A 21,559-nucleotide genomic window follows, 5' to 3' on the forward strand; every position below is an offset into this window, starting at 1 on the left:
CTATACACAATAGGGCTTCTCCCTCAACAGTGAGAGTCTCTTCTGTGTAAGAAAGCAGATTTGTCTTAACAGTCAGCAATTTTGTTTTTTTTCTGAAGACAACCCCTGAAAGGAGAGGATTGTGTTTGAACAAAATATGAGACGACACAAGTAGGCAGATGGACAGCTATTAATATTTTGACTATTTCCCTTTGCTTCAAACTTTCAAAAGATGCCGCTTATCCATAGTCAAGTTAGGTAAAATAACTATAATTGTAGTGTGCTTTTGTTCAAGGGGCAGACCCTCCAGAGCCACCATTTAGTGCACTTCTGGACCTATGGAAGATCTAGAAGAAGGACTGTTAAACTTCCAGTAAGACTGCCACGCTTCTTGAAGCACTGCCTTGCAGTCTGAATAAGGCAGTTTGGACCTGCATGCCTTAATCTCAGGCTACCCACAGTGACTTCATTGATCAGTTGGCTTACCTGTTTGAGCTTCAGTGACACACCAAGTTTCCAAAGGCCTCCCTGCAACTGCCTAGCTGATCAGCTGCGACTGGACCTGCTTGGACCTTGCTGGGCATGCTTGACCATGCTACGTGGCTCAGCTTGAGTTATTCCAGATCCCGCAAAAGGTGGCCCCAGTTCTTAAACCCTTGACTTGTATCGGTGAAAGCTCCTCCAAGAAGAAAAAGGTGAACATCCTGAAGTTGGTCTCTTCATGACAGCTAACGGGCCTCTTCATGGTAAAAGCTAAAGTGACAGCTGCTCTTCACACAGACAGTGACTGTCTATCCCGACTGGTAATGTGAGGTCTGTACTTCGCACTACAGCAACAACAGCCCAGACCAACCACCAGCCTGAAGCTTCAACGATGATCAGACCTTCAAACTACTGCAACGATTGTCTGTTAGGCTCGATTTGCTCTTCACGCAGAAAGCCTCCTCCTCAAGGTCTCCTCCAAAACAAACAGAACTCTTTGTGCCGAACTTAGGAGGTGACTTTTGAGGGACTAACCTGGTCTCTTTACTTGACCCGCACTCCATCGTAGCCAGCCTGAAGTTGTGACTGTCCCCTGGTACAGCGTGACCAGAGGACAACGAGTGGCCCTTTCCACTTCTAGGTGCTATTTTCCCTACAAAAAAGTTTAAAAAACAATATCTTCTGTTCTACTGTTAAGATTTAGTTAATTTCCCTGTCATTCTATTTATTCCAATTTCCTCTATTATTCCTAATTTGTTGAGGATTTTTCTTGTGTTGTGCATTTACTTTAGTACTGTTTGTGTGCTGCACACATACATTGCATATTGCCTCTAAGTTAATCCTGACTACTTTTGTGCCAAGCTACAAGAGGTTTAAGTACAGGTTAATTAGTGACTTTACTGGGACACCCTGATAAGGATTGGGGCTGTTTACCTGAGTGCGGCTTCTACCCTGTCAAACAATAATCTAATTTCTTACATTGGTGTTCAGTGGTGGGATTCAATATTCAAGTATGCGCAGTGCCACTCAGTGATTTGTGCAAAACTAAAAATCACCCAAATAATCTTACATCTGAATTGACTCTTTTTTAAAGATTCTTCTTGATTAGCTAACGTTCCTCTATTCCACAAATGTTATCCTACCTCACGTGTGCACCAATGATACTTGCTTGCAAACATGGAGATGGATCTCAACAACCTTGATAGCTAAACTGTGGCAGAGCTGAAACGATTTTGAAACAACACCAGTAACACGTGGCTCAAAGGGACAGGAGCTCCAGAAAACCTTCAAGGAGGATGCCCAAAAGTGCTTACTACAGCGCAGGAGGAAGATGGTGCAGAGGAGGAGGAACTACTAGAGGAAGAGGATGAACACCTCCTGTCCATGGCCTCAGAGGAGGGAGGATCCAGAGCAAGCAGTAGTGTGCCTTCCTACAACCTGTCCTCTAGGAAACTGGAGGGCAGCAGGGAAGAGAGGCAATTCAGACTACAGCTGGCCACACTGAAGCTGACTGCAGGTGACAAGAAAATAGTTGTAGGGGCAAACAAGGCAGCAGCAGCCAAGAAGGAGGCTTGGAAGGGGAAAAGGGAAAGAGAGCCAGGGAGGAGGATGTTGAACAGAGGACACTGGAGGAAAGGAAACTTGTTCTGGGGAGAAAGAAATATCTGCTGGCTCATGAGATGAGACAAAAAGAGCTGGACCTAAACGCTCTCAGACAGTCCATCACTGATGGTGGTAGTGACAATCCAATGTTCATTGGAGACAGGAGAGTCACATCCCCAAGGATCTGGTGGCTAACTATGTTGTGGGGAATGACATAGACAAGTCGAGTAACACTAGAGATGCATAGGTCCCCCAAGGAGGAATGGGGAGCCAGTTTCTGGAGGCAAATACTCAAAGACGGGAAGGGTTCACTGCTGGCCCAAAGGAAGGGTGACAGGAGAAATTCACACTCCTGGAGCAACCTGTGTGTTGGTGTTCCTCCAGTGCTACAGGGCCAACCTACTGGACCTGGCTTATGTCATTCCCTTGGCAAGACATCTGAGCTGAGACAAGCCAAAACCTTTAGAAGATTGGTTGCTCACTTTAATTTGCCCCAATGAGAATGACCTCAGATGCATTCTGCAGGCCCCCTCTCACTTGCCAGGCCCCTATAAAATTAAGGGAAAAGCAGAAGACCCCCCCCTACTTCCACTCCCCATAGTAGGAACACCATTTAAGAGGGTGGGTGTTGATGTTGTACAAGGGGATGCAGGAGATAGAGTGGGCGAGTCAACCCGCTTACTATTGCCACATATATTTGCCTTGCAAGGCAACCAAAACTCTACGCTCCTAATGTTTGGCAGCTTGCGATTTATGATAGCTACAAAAAAGTGATTGTGAAGCTCAGTCCTAATTTGTTTCCGCCTTACAAGGTCTTGTTCATGGGATGTTTTCAACTAGTTTCTTTCTTCACATTTATCACAAATTTTCAAGGACATCACTACCGCTTTCACCAAAGTTTGATTCATGGGAGTTGTAATTTGTCCTTTCACCCGGTGCAAATGTAAAGTGCTAATGTGCTTGAGATGATACATTTGAAAACAGAAAAAACATGTGAAACGAATAAATTGTTCTTCTAACAATCTCGTATTTCAAATTTGCCTGGGTTCATTAAGGGTGCAGATGAGTTCAATTAACAGCAATTCTTTTAAATAATTCACAGTAGTTTTTGACATTGCATATTAATATTTTCACTTGTCCGTGGAATTGCATTTTCCTATGCTAAAACCTGCTAGCAAATAGTTAGTACATCCTAGGTATCAGACAGAGGCAAAAAGGTTGAAAGTGTCCATTTCTAATTTTTTTTTTTTTAATCAGGGTGAGGTATCCACTGACATTACCAAATGTTCACCTATACATTGTTTAACATTGTATCTTACTTAGGTTCTGATCATTGAACGTCATTCCTTCTTTGCACAACATTTCAATTGAGATGCACATACAGCTCTTCATCCTGACTCAAACCTTTTGCGGTCATGGTTCTCTATTCTAGGATGTATTTAAATTCCAATCAATCAATCAATCAATCAATCAATCAATCAATCAATCAATCAATCAATCAGGGGAATTATAAGTGCACTACTCACCTGTGAGGGTCTCAAGGCGCTGAGGGTGGTCAGCAGTTCCCTAGCAGTAGAAGAGCCAGGTCTTCGGAGCCTTCCTGAAGGTGTTCAGGGAGGGTGCTAGTCTGATGTTGGTGGGGAGCTTATTCCAGGTCTTGGCCATGATGTAGGAGAAGGATCTTCATCCAGCTCTGGCTTGGCAGATGCACAGGGTTTCTGCAAGGATGAGGTTGGTGGAGCGGAGGTTGCGTTTGAGTACGTGGCGGGTGATTCTGTTGTTGAGGTGTTGGGGTCAATGTTATGTAGGCATTTGTAGGTGTAGGTGAGTATCTTGAAGGTGACTCTTCTCTTGACGGGGAGCCAGTGGAGCTTGCATAGGTGTTGGCTGATGTGTTTATGTCGAGGGACCGTGAGGTTGAGTCTGGCGGCAATGTTCTGTATTGTTTGGAGTTTGCAGAATAGGGATTTGTTGATGCCAGCGTAGAGGGCGTTTCTGTAGTCCAGCCTGCTGGTGATGAGTGTGTGGGTGACTGTCTTCCTTGCCTTGAGAGGATCCATTTAAAGGTTTTGCGGAGGGTGTTGAAACAGCTGAAGGTAAGGGCAATGACCTGTTGATTCGTGGTGAGGGAGGAGTCGAGTACGATGCAGAGGTTCTTAGCGTGGTCTGTGGGGGTCGGGGTGCTGCAGAGGGCAGTGGGCCACCAGATGTTGTTCCAAGCCGAAGGGGTGGTTCAGAGGACCAGGACTTCTGTCCTCTCTGAGTTGAGTTTTAAGCAGCTGTTGTTCAACCAGGCTGCGACATCCTGGATTCCTTACTGGAAGTTGAGTCTGGTGGTGGTGGGGTCCTTGTTGAGGGAGAGGTTGAGCTGGGTGTCATCAGCGTAGGAGACTATGCTGAGGCTGTGAATTCAGACGATGGCGGCGAGGGGAGCCATGTAGACAATGAAGACTTGGGTTGGGCTGAGTGATGATCGCTGTGGGAGTCCGCAGTTGATTTCTGTAGGTTCGGAGAGGAAGAGTGGCAGTCTGGTTCTTTGGATCCTGCCTTTGAGGAATGATCTGATCCAGTCGAGGGCAGTACCTTGTATGCCGGCATCGTGTAGTCTGGCTGTGAGTGTGCAGTGGGAGATAGTGTTGAAGGCTGCTGACAGGTCGAGTAGCATCAGAGCTGCGGTGCTACATTGGTCGAGGAGGGTGCAGTTGTCATCAGTATTGGTGAGTAGGGCGGTCTCACTACTGTGGTTGCTTCGGAAACCGGATTGGGAAGGGTCGAGGATGGCGTTGTATTCAATGAACCTTGACAGTTCAACGTTGACGGTCTTCTCAGTGATGATAGCTGCAAAAGGGAGGAGTGAGATGGGCCGGTAGTTCTTGAAGTCTGTTGGGCCCGCTGAGGGCTTCTTGTGCATTTCCAGTCATCGGGGAAGGAGCCGGTCTTGAAGGGGGTGTTGATGGTGAATTGGAATATGGGTGTGATGGTTGGTGGAGGCTCTGTGGTATTTGTGGGGTGGCAGGGGTCCATGGGTACCCCGGAGAGGTTGCCTTTCATGGTTGAGGCGGTCTTCTCGGTCGTGATCGGTGTCCAGGCAGAGATGGTGGTGAGGCATAGGGAGCTTTTGTGCGCCATGGTGATGCCTCCTTCCTTTGGATCTTGTACCAGTCCAGGATGGCGATAGAGAGTTCAGGGGCTTAGGAGGCGGTGGTCCAGGTTTGCATGAAGAAGGCGATGTCAAATGAGAGCAAGTCAAGGAGGTTCCAAATTTCTATGGCGGGCTGGTGCATGGACCGCACGTTGAGAAGAATGCATCTTAGGGTGTCGGGGTGTTGGTGAAGGTTTGGCGGCAGTGGCGGTAGGAGAACTGGCCATGGGTCGTGTTAGGAGTAAGAAAGGGGTAGACCCTAAAAACTCCAGGACCGGGGTCCAATGGTCAATATAGAAAAACGGTGGTCCTGGTTAAGTTACAATTTATATGCTAAGTCCAGTATTTGCATCAAAATAGTACCCACCACAAATTCATTCGTCATACATGAAAACAGTTGAAGTAAGGTACATTGAACCAAATATATATTTAGTATGCATTTATTTATGCATAGTTAGTATTGACGCAGTATTACTTTTGCGAGCTTTGAGCTTGTATCAAAAAACATGAAAAACACATAAAAACTAAAATGCAATTGTGTAGTCATTACATTTCAATGTGCTCTCAGAAGAAAGGAAAGGGAAGGTGTGCAAGTTGTGAGGGACCGGGTAAAGGTGGTGTGACTGGTTTAAGAACATCACGTAGAAATCAAGATGCCTTTACAATCGTTAGGTACATGGTTCCAAAATGCATCAAACATAGGTTTAAATTCATTAATTTCTTTGTGTCCTATGTTGTGCTCGAGTGGCGTAGTCTACGTTTCGACCCCCAAAGTACGCTGTAAGGGTGACTGTTGCCTCATGTTGGGGTCTTCATCAGGACTGAGAGTTGTGAGAGCCTACAAAAATAGTAAGGGAATCCATTACCTCTATATTATGGATCTGTGGGTGCGTTTGGTTCACTATATATTCAGTAAAAAAATTAATTATTATTTACATACATCATCAGGACGGTAAGGATCTTTGCCGTCTGGGAATGGGCATGGTGGTGCTCCTGGGAAATCTGTTAAAAAATTAATAGAGACTGGAATTCAGTCGCTAGCTAGCCCAAGCTGCTAGAAAAGGAAAGCTCGTGGCTGAAGGGGGAACTTACTTGTGGAACTGCTCCTGACAAGTATAGACGAGTTGCTCCAGGCTTACGTCCTGTTATTCATAGATGTTGGGCGCGCTGTGTGGAAAGATATTCAAAGGATGAATAACCCCACAAAATGTTGACTATCGTTTGTTAAGAAGAAAGAACATTTAATTGCCTCGAAAAACGCACAGAGGCGCTACAATGGTAAGAGAACTCCTTTAAAAACAGATGAATCCTGTGCGACTAAACGCGCTAAGCAAAAATAAAGAATCAACCCAGAATCAGTATCTTACGCAGACATACATGTGTAGTCTGTTGTTTAATTTGGAAATAAACTGAGCACTATCGCGCGTGCACGCTAAGGGTTAAATCATCGGAGTCGGGTGACAGTAGGGCATATTTAAAGCGTGCCGCTTAGAGTCCGACCTCTCGGGTTCAGGGCTGGGAAGTAAACTAAACATTATCAGGAGTGCACGCTAAGGGTTAGTTCATCATAGTCGGGTGACAGCAAGACTTACTTCAATCTTGCCGCTCGTGGTCCGACCTCTGGGGTTCTGGGTTAGGAATGAACAACTCGCGGTGCAGCCGCTGAATGATAGTCGGGTTGGAGGCTCGACTTCAAAGGGCCAATCACTGTAGAGACGGGGCTTAAAGCGCCGGGCTCTTCTAACGCGTCTTGCGTGAGGGAGGGAATCTCTACAAAGCGCGTCATGGAGAGTAAGGGAATGTCTGCAAAGTGCCGTTGTAACAATGGTGGAAAGTAGTGTCGTGGTGAACATCCATATTATTGCCGTAACGTTATGAGCAAATCCCAAATGATTATAGTGTGACTGCATTTACAAATGAACAACAAATAGTGCATTCTAGTGTGACTGCATTTACAAATGAACAACAAATAGTGCATTATTTAAAGACAGGAAGGGCAATCCACACAAATCAAAGATTACAGGGAAAATTTGTGGTTATTATTGGATATCATTGAGGAACACAGTTGAAATATCTCTCTTCCCATTTGATGGTATAATGCAATGTTAATGTTATAGATTACCATTCAATGCTATCTCGGTCTTAGCAGCCACTAGAATTTGTCTAAGAGTAGTTTGGTCATATCGAGAGACCGGGTTTAGCTAATTGGTCCAAAGGAATATGTTCAATGAAAAACATAGTTGATTATTCAGAATGTCAAATCGCCTATTTTAGCAAGAGGTCAATCTGGGTTTAGTCCGGCCATTTGGGCAAAATTGGCATCCATTTCATTGAGTCCATGGCTCACAGTTTTCAATAGGTGCATCCATTTGCATTCTCTGATGTTCATTATAGAGTTCACATTCCCCCCACGTGGTCCCAGAGAGATCTTTTCCAGGACTAACCATCTCAGTGATTCAGGAGTGTGGTTGTGTTCCTTGAAGTGTTCCACAAGGGGTGCTCCAACTGTAGAGCATCGGATTCTGCTGGAATGCTGGAAAATTCGGTTTTTTACTTTCTGTTTAGTCTGTCCGACGTACATCAAATTGCAGGGGCATAGAATGGCGTAAATGACTCCACTTGTGTTGCAGTTTGTGAAAGATTTGAGATCTATAGTCAGTTCATTGTACACCAGTTGTTTATTTTCCAAGCGCGTTGGACATGCTTTGCATGTTGTACATTTGAAGTGGCCCACTACATCGGGGAGATTCCACATCCGTTGTATAGTAGGTGCTGCAGGGCTTTCCAACATTGAACGTACTACATGGTCCTTTATGCTTTTCGCTTTTTTGAAAGCATGCATCGGACGGTCCGGGCTGTCTAGAGTGTCTGCGATAAGGTTCCAGTGTTTGTTCACTATTTTGCGTATGGCATTACTCTTAGTGCAGAATGTGGTCACACAGATCATACGTGATTTTGTAAGGTTCCGTGTCTTTGGTATTAGGAGAGATGATCGATCTTGGTACCAAGCTCTTTTTCGTGATCTTTTTACCAGGCGTTGCGGATATCCTCTGTCCACCAAACGGTTGATTAGGTCATCTGATTCCTTGAAAAAGTCCTCTTTAAGGGAACAATTCCTCCGTAGACGGAGGAATTGACCAAAAGGTAAATTGTCCCTCAGGGCCCTTGTGTGGTGACTAGTATACCTCAAAAGTGAATTCCGCTCAGACGGTTTCCTAAAGAGGGTGGTATAAAGGTGGTCCTTGTCCACTTTGATAGTGATGTCGAGGAAGTCGATAGATTCTGTGCTCATCGTCATGGTAAACTTTATATCTTCTGATTGAGTATTCAACCATAATAGGAATGCATGTAGAGAGCCTTCATCCCCTGTCCAAATCATCAGGACATCATCGATGTATCGATGCCAGGTGGAGATCATGTCACGATAAGGGTTGGTTGTTGCCAGTATACATTCATGTTCATATTCAGACATATAGAGAATCGCCAAGTCCGGTGCAAATGCAGCACCCATAGCGACTCCCTTGCTCTGGATGAAGAATTTGTTTTGGAAAATGAAGTAGTTTTTGCTCATCGCAATTTCAAGTAAGTCCACTATGAATTCAGTGGGGACTGTGGCCGGTTGATCTCGTCTTTCAAGAACTCTCTTGATACAGTTTAATGCAGGTCTCTGGGGTATGCTGGTGTAAAGTGAAATGATATCCATTGTCACCAGGATTTGATTGGTCTTGTTAAAAGGTGTTTGATCTATGAAATTGATGACTTGCATAGTATCTCTGAGGTAAGTAGGGGTTGCCTCAGCAAGTGGCTTTAAGAAAACATCAACATATTTACATAATGGTTCAAGAAGCGATCCGCATCCCGAAATGATAGGGCGTCCAGGTGGTTTGAGTGGGTTCTTGTGGACTTTTGGGAGTACATAAATTGTAGGTGTCCTTGGCTGTTCCACGTTGAGGTATAGTAGTTCTTTGTTCGTAATAAAGCCTAACTCTAGGTATACTAGTCACCACACAAGGGCCCTGAGGGACAATTTACCTTTTGGTCAATACGCAAAATAGTGAACAAACACTGGAACCTTATCGCAGACACTCTAGACAGCCCGGACCCTCCGATGCATGCTTTCAAAAAAGCGAAAAGCATAAAGGACCATGTAGTACGTTCAATGTTGGAAAGCCCTGCAGCACCTACTATACAACGGATGTGGAATCTCCCCGATGTAGTGGGCCACTTCAAATGTACAACATGCAAAGCATGTCCAACATGCTGGGAAACTAAACAACTGGTGTACAATGAACTGACTATAGATCTCAAATCTTTCACAAACTGCAACACAAGTGGAGTCATTTACGCCATTCTATGCCCCTGCAATTTGATGTACGTCGGACAGACTAAACAGAAAGTAAAAAACCGAATTTTCCAGCATTCCAGCAGAATCCGATGCTCTACAGTTGGAGCACCCCTTGTGGAACACTTCAAGGAACACAACCACACTCCTGAATCACTGAGATGGTTAGTCCTGGAAAAGATCTCTCTGGGACCACGTGGGGGGAATGTGAACTCTATAATGAACATCAGAGAATGCAAATGGATGCACCTATTGAAAACTGTGAGCCATGGACTCAATGAAATGGATGCCAATTTTGCCCAAATGGCCGGACTAAACCCAGATTGACCTCTTGCTAAAATAGGCGATTTGACATTCTGAATAATCAACTATGTTTTTCATTGAACATATTCCTTTGGGACCAATTAGCTAAACCCGGTCTCTCGATATGACCAAACTACTCTTAGACAAATTCTAGTGGCTGCTAAGACCGAGATAGCATTGAATGGTAATCTATAACATTAACATTGCATTATACCATCAAATGGGAAGAGAGATATTTCAACTGTGTTCCTCAATGATATCCAATAATAACCACTAATTTTCCCTGTAATCTTTGATTTGTGTGGATTGCCCTTCCTGTCTTTAAATAATGCACTATTTGTTGTTCATTTGTAAATGCAGTCACACTAGAATGCACTATTTGTTGTTCATTTGTAAATGCAGTCACACTATAATCATTTGGGATTTGCTCATAACGTTACGGCAATAATATGGATGTTCACCATGACACTACTTTCCACCATTGTTACAACGGCACTTTGCAGACATTCCCTTACTCTCCATGACGCGCTTTGTAGAGATTCCCTCCCTCACGCAAGACGCGTTAGAAGAGCCCGGCGCTTTAAGCCCCGTCTCTACAGTGATTGGCCCTTTGAAGTCGAGCCTCCAACCCGACTATCATTCAGCGGCTGCACCGCGAGTTGTTCATTCCTAACCCAGAACCCCAGAGGTCGGACCACGAGCGGCAAGATTGAAGTAAGTCTTGCTGTCACCCGACTATGATGAACTAACCCTTAGCGTGCACTCCTGATAATGTTTAGTTTACTTCCCAGCCCTGAACCCGAGAGGTCGGACTCTAAGCGCACGCTTTAAATATGCCCTACTGTCACCCGACTCCGATGATTTAACCCTTAGCGTGCACGCGCGATAGTGCTCAGTTTATTTCCAAATTAAACAACAGACTACACACGTATGTCTGCGTAAGATACTGATTCTGGGTTGATTCTTTATTTTTGCTTAGCGCGTTTAGTCGCACAGGATTCATCTGTTTTTAAAGGAGTTCTCTTACCATTGTAGCGCCTCTGTGCGTTTTTCGAGGCAATTAAATGTTCTTTCTTCTTAACAAACGATAGTCAACATTTCGTGGGGTTATTCATCCTTTGAATATCTTTCCACACAGCGCGCCCAACATCTATGAATAACAGGACGTAAGCCTGGAGCAACTCGTTTATACTTGTCAGGAGCAGTTCCACAAGTAAGTTCCCCCTTCAGCCACGAGCTTTCCTTTTCTAGCAGCTTGGGCTAGCTAGCGACTGAATTCCAGTCTCTATTAATTTTTTAACAGATTTCCCAGGAGCACCACCATGCCCATTCCCAGACGGCAAAGATCCTTACCGTCCTGATGATGTATGTAAATAATAATTAATTTTTTTACTGAATATATAGTGAACCAAACGCACCCACCGATCCATAATATAGAGGTAATGGATTCCCTTACTATTTTTGTAGGCTCTCGCAACTCTCAGTCCTGATGAAGACCCCAACATGAGGCAACAGTCACCCTTACAGCGTACTTTGGGGGTCGAAACGTAGACTATGCCACTCGAGCACAACATAGGACACAAAGAAATTAATGAATTTAAACCTATGTTTGATGCATCTTTGGAACCATGTACCTAACGATTGTAAAGGCATCTTGATTTCTACGTGATGTTCTTAAACCAGTCACACCACCTTTACCCGGTCCCTCACAACTTGCACACCTTCCCTTTCCTTTCTTCTGAGAGCACATTGAAATGTAATGACTACACAATTGCATTTTAGTTTTTATGTGTTTTTCATGTTTTTTGATACAAGCTCAAAGCTCGCAAAAGTAATACTGCGTCAATACTAACTATGCATAAATAAATGCATACTAAATATATATTTGGTTCAATGTACATTACTTCAACTGTTTTCATGTATGACGAATGAATTTGTGGTGGGTACTATTTTGATGCAAATACTGGACTTAGCATATAAATTGTAACTTAACCAGGACCACCGTTTTTCTATATTGACCATGGGTCGTGTTAGGCGTGGCCTGCTGGCAGTTATTGTTTCTTCCGGGTTTAAGGTGTGAGGAGGGTGGCTGGATTGTAGCGATGGATGGTAGAACCAGAGTCCCTGGCGCTGTTCGCAGTGGGGTCACGGACGGGCGCAGATGGGCTTGCCTTCAGCCATTAGGCAGTGGAGGGGGAGGGATCTGAGGGTGGGAGGCTGGAGCAGGGGCTGTCCAGGGGGAGGTGCTACAGGGAGAGCAGCAGCAGTGACAATGAGCAAGACAAAAAGAAAAGAAAAATTAAATAAGCAGTGGCGGGAGAATGGGCGGTGGTTAAGGGCTGCAAAAAGAAAAAGTTGAGATATAAATAACTGTGGCAGGAGAAACAGATGACGGCTAAGGGCTAAACATATGTAGATTCTTTCAGACTTGCCTCAGTCTATGAAATCTTTTCCAGGGTCGGAAAGCTGAACAAGCGATTTCTGACCACAAGGTTCTTTTTGTAGATGGGAAAGATGAATTTGGGGGACTTTTTATTCTTTTTTTCAGAGACCAACTGGCTCGGATGGAAATTTGACTTCCCCATTGTATAGTCTTTTGGAGGTATCAGAGGTTGTTTCATTCAAACTTGAGAAGTCACCTCTACATTGTGGTATGCTATAACAATAACAATATGAAGGATTTTAGACACAAACATTTAATGTTTTCTAAGTGAAATTGTTTCTTCTTCAAGGTAATACCTGTGTTTCTGGTGCTGATGATGACTCTTTTGGAAGTATTTTGACATGGTCGAAACGTTGACAACAGAGACAAGTTGACTACTCTTTAGTTATGTTGCTGAACATTATACTCAGATACAGGGTGGTGTTAAAGAAAACGTGCACTAAATCAGCCGCTAACTTTGTACATACTCACTGTATATAGCATTTTGCACACTATACATACACTTTCACTGGGCTGTCCGCTTTTTTGAGCACCTTATCATTGATATTATGGGTTCTTTAAGGTTCTATAGATATCTTTCACAAAATAAATACATGTGGTTTATTGTTTTGCAAATAACAAGTCTTTTGATGGGCCAGTGTATTTGCCAATGACGTTGGGACCATACACTTCCCATCAAAGGACCATTGTTTTACTTTATTTCTTCCTTTAAATCAGAACACTCTATTTTGAAAGGGACTACTTAATTTCCCAACTAACTAAAACATAGGCACTCTGAATATAAGTAGGAGTAACTACTGATCATCCACTTAGAGCATTAGAGTTTCTCAGTTCTTCTACAAGCCCTTTTCTAGCTGCCTTCCAGAAATTCCAAAAACACAAGGTGCAAGCCCTCACTCACCAACCTAGGAGTCTTCAACTAAAATTCACGTCCATAATGGGTTAACAGCTCAAGACATGGAAACATAGAAACCCATAGATTATGAACCAGTGAACCTTCAGGAGCATGTTCAAGCATGTCTGATTGTTACCTTCAAGAAGCAACTCTTAAATGGAAGAAGTAGCATCCGTCATAGCCATTTTTCACTTACCTGAACAAGAAGATATGGATTTATACGTTTTCTTGAATTTGTTGATAAATAAAACAGAGTTGAACAGCCTTCTGACTTGATACTAAATGATAATTTGCAGTGACAGGGTAGTATTTTACCTTACTAGATCCCGATATTTTTTCTCAAATCACAATACTATTAATACTTATTAACCGGTAAAATGTTACATTGAAATATCACAATCAATTGACACTGTCCCAATCACTTTGAAGATCTACAAACATAGGGACGCCCTATGGGTTCTGCATTGACATTGACAAGATCCCTTTGTTTAGGCGTGTTAGAACCCAAAAACATCTTGCCATTTAAACTAGAGATGCTTTTTTAATCTCTTTATGCAAAAGGTTTTATGAATCTTAGGAAAGAATATTGGGGGCGTGGCTTGGCGCCCGATGGTAATGGCGGCGTCCAAGTGAAGCTCCGCTGAGGCTTCAGGAGACGTACCGCATGCAACCCAGTTCTTCCTGGTTGGAGGCTATGTTAGGACGTCGGAGTGTTCCCGGTTGCTTCTGCAGCGCCTGAAAGTGCTTTTCATGCCTTCACGACGGAGAACTTTGTGGCAGTAAGTCGCTCCGATTCCAGCACGAGTGCGGCTGCCATTTTACATTGCTGAGCGCTACACTGTACATAGCTCCGCATGCAACAAAGTTTCTTTTATGGTTAGTCCCTATTTTGCTACTTAAGACCTACGTCTTGCAATTACTCCGGACTTGTGCCTTTCTCTCCCACTTTGGAGAAGTTGCGAATTGATGCCGATTCATCACGCCATCTTGCTGCCATTTTGCAACACCTCAACTGCTATCTGGCATTATTCCCCAGCATGGCGCATGAACTTTTATGAGGTATAGAGGCTGCCTCTTATCACTTTACTGCTCAATAGCGCTGTGTTCCTCCCTGCTGAAGACTTAGTGATTTACAACACCGTCCTTCAGCATGATAATGCGCTTTTCCTAAGCTGTTTCCTTTTGACAAGTCCTTGTTGGTTCCAGAAGTACAGACGGCTGTCAACACAATTTCCTCTGCCACTGAGATACGGTTTGGATGTCTTACTTTCTGTCGTTTGAGGCGTGCTTTGGACTTCTTCTTTTTCTTTTTCTTTTGCATGGCGGAACGCATACATTCCAGTTGAGCGCTGCATAATGTTTATACTGCGCGGATTCTCACGCTTACAGCGATATGGCCTTTTCTAAAGGAGTGCCCATTAATCAGTTGAACTTTGTGATGTGATCCTTACTCCTTGCGTTTTACCTGGTTCCAGCTACCTGCCTTGCTTCTGATACATGTTTGGCGCCTCTAACAAGTGGCTTTCTCACACAATACTGATGTCCTACAAGATATGACTTTCTGCAGTTTCTCAAGCATGCTTAATGCCAGATATGTATTTCAGGCAGTCTAACATACCTCTGTTTGTCGTCACAATTTCCCTGTATTTGACTCAGCTCTCGTCCCGCTAGTTGCCTGTATGCACCATATGTCTGGTTCCTTTGGCAAGTGATTTCCCCCATTGGCAATAGTGGTTTATTTCTCTCTTCAGTGAATCTCTTCATTACTCCTCTGCACTTCTCTGTGACATTTTCCGCCTCACTGCAAGACGGCGCACGCTGCACAATTCTTATATTCTGATTTCTCTCTCTATGGGGAGGGTTAAGTCTAGGTCACGCTTACCCTCCTCAGTGGAAAAGACTGCCTTTGTGAAGAATTCCAAAGTGTTCTCTGCTTTCTCTAAATTAGAAGATCCCCCTACGTCGTCTGGCTCAGACACAACCATGGAGTCTTCTCAGCCTGCTCCGGGGAAACCCACTGGTAAAAGATTGAAGAAAGATCCTCCTTTGCCACTTAAACAGTCTGAGCCTGTCTCAATGCAACTTTTGTTAGAGGAGATATGATCTTTTCGTCCCTTTCTGGAGGAAATTGGCTCCCTGCGACCTATTATAGAGGAAATCAACGCCAAACTTCAAGCTCTAACTGACAGTTGGTCGCAGATTGACACAAGGGTCTCCTCCGTTGAACAATCTGTTGCTTCGTTTCAGGAAACTTGCTCCAAGGTCTCCCATCTAAATTCGCAGGTGTGTGCACTCCAGAAACAGGTGGAGGAGTCGGAAAATAGGAACAGGCAGAACAACCTTCGCATTTATGGCTTAGCAGAGGGCCTTGAGGGCTCAGACTTTCTTTTTTTTTTGTTCAAGTCCTTTCTTCCCAAATTGCTGTGTCTGCCAGATGGTACGGCTCTCAACATTCAACATGCCCATCGACTAGGTCGTCCACCTACTTCTGCTTCTCCAGCGCAACGTCCAAGAGGTGTCATCCTCTACTTCCTGGAGTATACTGATCTTCTGAAGGTTTTATCAGCTGCCAAGGCCTCTCCAAAACTAATATGGTCTGGCTCCTCTTTGTCATTTGCCCAGGACTATGCAAAAGCAACTGCTAATCGCCGGAAGGCCTTCCTAGGTATGAGAGAAGATTTCCATTCCATGGGTGCTAGGTATGGCCTTTATCATCCTTGTTTTTTCAAAGTCACCTACAACAACAAGACGACTACCTACGAAGACCCATGCAGCTGCAGAGTTTCATCAACGCACATAAGACTGCTGCCATGGATTCCTCTGGTCCTCCTTCCTCCTTCCCTGGTTGAGCTGCAGCCTTCCTTACCTTCATATTGCTCTTGCTTCTTGGTCATGTTCTACCTAGTTACATTGTTTTACTTTTTTGATAGTTCTCTTTCCTGAAGTTGTATTGATGTTGACTGTTGTCTATGTTCTTTTCCGACTTCCTTTAGTAATCTAATTCCGTTTCTCCCTTCCCCGCCTCCACAGGAACCCTCCCTCGTCTGATGATGTCTCCCTGGCTTCCTGCTCAGCTTGGATGTGTTGCCTTACCTGTGTGGTCCCATCCTCCCTCCACACGTTCTTGTCTTTTCCTTTTGTAGGTATAAGTATGTTATTTTTTCATACCATCTTTGTGATATTCTACTTGTCCTGTCCTCTTCTCCTTGCCCTAGCTTTTCTTCAATCTCTGTTTGTAGGTGTTGATTTCAATCCATCAGACTTTCTTAATTCTGTTATCTGTTTATTCCTCTTTTAACGCCCTTTTTCTTATTTTTCATCCATGACTTGCTTTTTCCTTCTCTCTTTCACTCACGCAGCATTACCTTTTCTTTTCCTTTTTCCTCTTACCAGCTCTCTATTCACTTTTACCTCTTTTCTTTTTACTTACTCTCATGGATTTTTTTGTGACTTTGCACGATATGTTTTTCACAATATGCATTGCCTAAAATGTCATTGAAAGTTATTTCATGGAATGTTAAGGGTATTAATTCTCCAATCAAAACGACAAAGAATCTTGTCTCACCTAGCTAAATTAAATGTTGATTTCGCATTATTAAAGGAAACTCACCTCTCTGATTTAGAATCTGCAAAACTTAAGAGGGGCTGGGTGGGTGAGGTTTACTATTCACCAGGTGACGGTAAACGTAATGGGGTAGCGATTCTGTGTCGTAAATCCATTTCCCATTCTCTCATTTCTCAAGAGTCAGATAATGATGGCAGATGGACGCATTTTAGACTTTCTATTAGAGGAATTCCAATCTCTCTCCTTAATGTCTACGCTCCCACTGGTGGTAATCCCCTTTTTTGGACTGAGATGTCTCGACACATTACCAGATTTGTGGATGATAACTTCATTCTATCTGGTGACTGTAACCAACCCCTTGATCCTTTCATTGACAGAAATTCTGATGTCCCTTATATCCCCAACAAGTCTCGTAAACTCTTTACTCAAGCTATCTCCCAACACAAGCTCATTGACGCCTGGCGGATTTGTAATCCAACGACCAAGGAATTTACTTTTTATTCTCCCTCCCATCGCTCCCAATCACAAATTGATTACATTTTTGTCACCCACAACATCGCCCAAACCCTTACCTTTGCAGAAATTGGTCCAATCTTACTATCAGACCACGCCCCTGTTTTAGTTAACATTGACATAATTCCCAAAGCCGTTGGACCCAAGAGGTGGCATTTTAACTATACCCTTCTTTTGGATCCTAAGTTTAATGCTTCCTTCATCACCTTTTTTGATAAGTTTTTCCTACTTAATGATACCCCTTCTATTCCAAAGCACACAATTTGGGATGCTTTTAAAGCTGCAGCAAGAGATTTTATTCTTAGTTATGTGGCGAAAAAAATGAAGGCTGCTCGCAAATTTACCGGGGATCTCCTTCAGGACATTAAGAGATTGGAACACGCCTATTTCACCTCACACTCGCAGGAAAGTCTGACTGCTCTTGTCGCTGCCAAAATGAAATTCAATGAAAAATCTACGGAAGATGCCTCATTGTATTTGCTGAAATCCAGGGCTAATTTTTATGGTGGCTGGAACAGGGCTGGGAAGATTCTTGCCAATTATTTAAAAGTTAAGCACAACAAGCTGAACATTAAAGCCATATATGACGCAAACTCTGACCTTAAGTATAAAGATGCTGAAATTCTCTCTGAATTCTCCCTTTTTTACAAAACTTTGTATTCTTCCGAAACTCAACCCTCCCCCCATTCTCTCACACATTTTTTCTCTACCATTCAGAAACCTGAACAATTTCCTCTTCACCTATCTCACTTGGAATCCGACATATCCCAGAAAGAATTGCTTGCTGCTCTCCAACGTCTCAAAGCAAACAAAGCTCCGGGTCCAGATGGTTTCACGGTTGAATTCTACCTCCACTTCTCCAAATTACTCATTCCTAAACTTCACTCTCTTATAGACATGTTTGTTACCGTGGGTAGATCCTCAGGTTCCTTTTCCGACGCCCACATATGTTTGATACCTAAAGAGGGGAAGGATTCCCAACACTGTAAGAATTATAGACCCATTTCCCTAGTCAATATTGACTACAAAATATTTGCTAAGTCGCTAGCTACGCGACTGGACCTTTTACTTCCCGACCTTTTAGGTGAGGAGCAGTCCGGTTTTGTGAAAGGTCGCTTTATCACCGACAACACCAGACTTTTGTTCAACATTTTATCGAAGTCCAACACCCTCTTGCGGCGATTGCCTTAGACGCCAAAAAGGCATTCAACAGAGTTGAATGGTTGTACCTCTTCCACACTCTCAATTGGTTTGGTTTTGGTCCCTGATTTATTGCCTTGATTTCTCTCTTATACTCTAGCCCGCGTGTGGCAGTATGTGCCAATGGTCTGGTTTCATCCTTCTTCGACCTTGGTAGAGGTGTTCGCCAGGGCTGCCCCTTGTCTCCCTTCCTCTTTAACTTAGCTTTGGAGCCCTTCCTGTCCAAACTTCGTCAGAACCCTAATATTCACAGTTTTCACACTACAGACTTACATATTAAACTTGCTTCTTACGCAGATGATATTTTACTTTTCATTTCTAATCCTGCAGACTCCATTCCCGCCTTAATAGAGGAAGTGCAGAGCTATTCCCTGATATCTGGATATAAACTCAACAACTATAAGTGTGAGATTTTACTTTTGACGAAGTTTACTTTCAAGCCCGATTTTAGTGCTTCCAATTTCACTTGGAGCGCATCTCACATCAAGTACTTAGGATTGCATATTGCCCCCTCTGTTTTAGATACTGTTTCTCATTGTCTAAATATATGTATTCAAAACATATCCGATTTAGCAGCTAGATGGCATCCTCTCTACCTCTCTTGGTGGGGTCGTCTTGACACCATCAAGATGATGCTCTCCCCTATAATTTTATACATGATCTCGAATATTCCTGTGCCTATTTCCTGTAAATTTTTCAGGAAAATGTATTCGGTTCTGTCATTCTTCTTATGGGGTAACAAGAGATCTAGGATGTCCACTGCCAGGCTAATCGTCCCGCATCAGAAGGTGGAGCCAATTTCCCAGATTTTACAGCCTATCAAAAAGCCTTTCTACTGAGACAAGCTTCCTTTTGGTTGCAAGACACCTCCTCTTCTTGTCCTTTATGGGCCAAAGTTGAGCGCTCTTTCCCTTCTCCGTTCTCTTTTGCTGAATATCTCTCATTTTCACGCAAACCTTCTTCCATTACCACTCCCATTCATAAATTCACTACTAAACTCCTATTGTCCTCCAGTCCTCCTCCTCCTGCCACTATTGCTGACTTTCTTGCCTCTACCATTTGGCACAATGTACACTTCCTAATCCACAACAAACCCTTTAACTGGAAATCTTGGAGGCGAAAGGGACTAATCTGGATTTCACAACTGTTTTCACATTCTACCTTCTTACCTTTCTCCACTCTTCGTTCCTCCTTTGATTTACCTGCCTCCTTTGCTCATAAATACCTCATTCTTCAGAAAAAGGCGATGGAGGCTTAGACTCGACTTTTACACACACAGGCCCCTTTAATTCCCACAACTGCTTCTTCACAACTTCACTCCCTTTTACGCATCGCCTCCAAAGCTTCTGTCATTTATAAGTTCCTTCATTCTAGGGAGTCCGTTAGAGCTAAATCTAAGGTGGAAGAACAATGGGAGCATGATCTTGTCACCTTATGGCCTGTATCCTTGTGGGACATGATATGGACTAAGATCCGTAAATCGTCCAGAGCGGCGACCTTGACGCAATCCCTGTTCTTTATATATAATAGACTCCTTACGCCTTTTGACCTTAACAAACGATTTTCTACCACTCCTGATACTTGCTGGTCCTGCTCCTCCCCGCATGCCAGCTTGTTTCACATGTTATTCCTTTGCAAATCTATTCACGCTTTCTGGCTACAAATATGGGCTCAAATTAATGCAATTTTTCACACTTGCATTCCCTTTTCATACACACACATCTTTTTGGGAAGCCTTTCTCCCTGCTGGGAAGGATGTGAACGAATTGTTGACTTGTTGTTGGCTGTTGCGTTTCAACAGATTACTGTAAATTGGAAAACTGCATCTAATGTATCATTCAAAGCATGGTGGTACAATATATGTCATAACCATAGACTTGATACTGCCTTTGTCTTCCCTATTTATATGGCGACGAAGCATGCAAATTTGTGGATCCCAATTGAATTATACCTTGATAAGTGTGCTACTCGTTCCTTTTGTCTGCAGCCTGCCCAACAAGAAGTTTCTAAACCCCCTCGATTACCCTTTACAACTCCTTTCTCCATCATTATGATTTTTTTTTAATGCATATACTTTTGCATGCCCTTGTTCCGTAACTACTGCATACTCTGTATTCTACTTTTAAACCCATGATTGCTCTTTATAATTGATCTATTGTGCTATACTATTTTATTACCTTTGCATTATTTATGTATTATGGATTAACACCTTGTTTTTCTGATCAATTAAATTCTTTTCAAACTTAAAAGAAAGAATATTGGAAATACAACTTCATTTATATTTACCGTAGTGATCAATGCCGTAGCGATCAATTGGCATTGGAGCAAAAACCTGAGAAAGCCGAACTTCGTAAGAGAAAGAGTTCTTGAAAACGATTCGCAAGAGCTCCTTATTTGAATTCGAGGCCTCAGTCAACGCAATTTCATTTTCGAACCCTTCAATTCTGATACCTGTTGTTTGAAGGAACATAAAAGCAGGTAAAGTAAAACGTCAGCACTTTGAAGTACTGCACAGAGTGAGAGAGAATAACGTGTGTGAAACTAATGTTTCATTCATCCAAACATACACCCTTACCACGCACTTATTACCATATGTGCACATTTTGTGTTTGTGTATGTAATAATTCGTGCATTTATTTATTAGCTATTTTAAATATGTAGTGCACCACACACACCTGGGCTACAACTTATGCATATTGCACAGGCCTAGATAGTAAACATTAAATACAGAGAACGGCAACATATGTTCTCAAATTATATTTGAAGCAAAAATATTTTTAAATAAAAGCATTGCTCCAACAAGACATTTTCTTCCCAAACCAATGGACCACAAGAGAAAATTACAGGGAAACTCTGCACCTAATAAATGAAGCAGAATTTTAGAAAAACATGCAAATTTCATAAACGTTTCTGCTTGTAACAAAAGTTTTATCCAAGCCAATTGATGACCCTCAGAGACTTAAAAGAACTTGGAGTCCTCAGTGATTCTTATGAGAACGGGGTGGTGGTGCCATAGTAAATATTTTAGTTCTCTTGTGAAGAGACATACGTGGCAGTTGCCTCAGTGACTTGTGAGGTAGTGCTCCAAAAAA

General features: G+C 43.1%; 1 protein-coding gene across 1 annotated transcript in view; it reads right to left on the reverse strand.

Annotated features, from left to right (window-relative positions):
- Positions 1-21,559, reverse strand: part of LOC147702336 (ATP-binding cassette sub-family A member 10-like) — a 1,673,715-nt gene that overhangs the window by 1,411,283 nt on the left and 240,873 nt on the right. The window contains exon 4 of the mRNA XM_086930968.1: positions 20,754-20,918. Within this exon, the coding sequence (XP_086787094.1) occupies positions 20,754-20,918 (165 nt within the window). The remainder of the gene's footprint in view (positions 1-20,753; positions 20,919-21,559) is intronic.

The sequence above is a fragment of the Lissotriton vulgaris genome, chromosome 7 (assembly GCF_964263255.1).
Source record: "Lissotriton vulgaris chromosome 7, aLisVul1.2, whole genome shotgun sequence".
Taxonomy (NCBI): Eukaryota; Metazoa; Chordata; class Amphibia; order Caudata; family Salamandridae; genus Lissotriton; species Lissotriton vulgaris.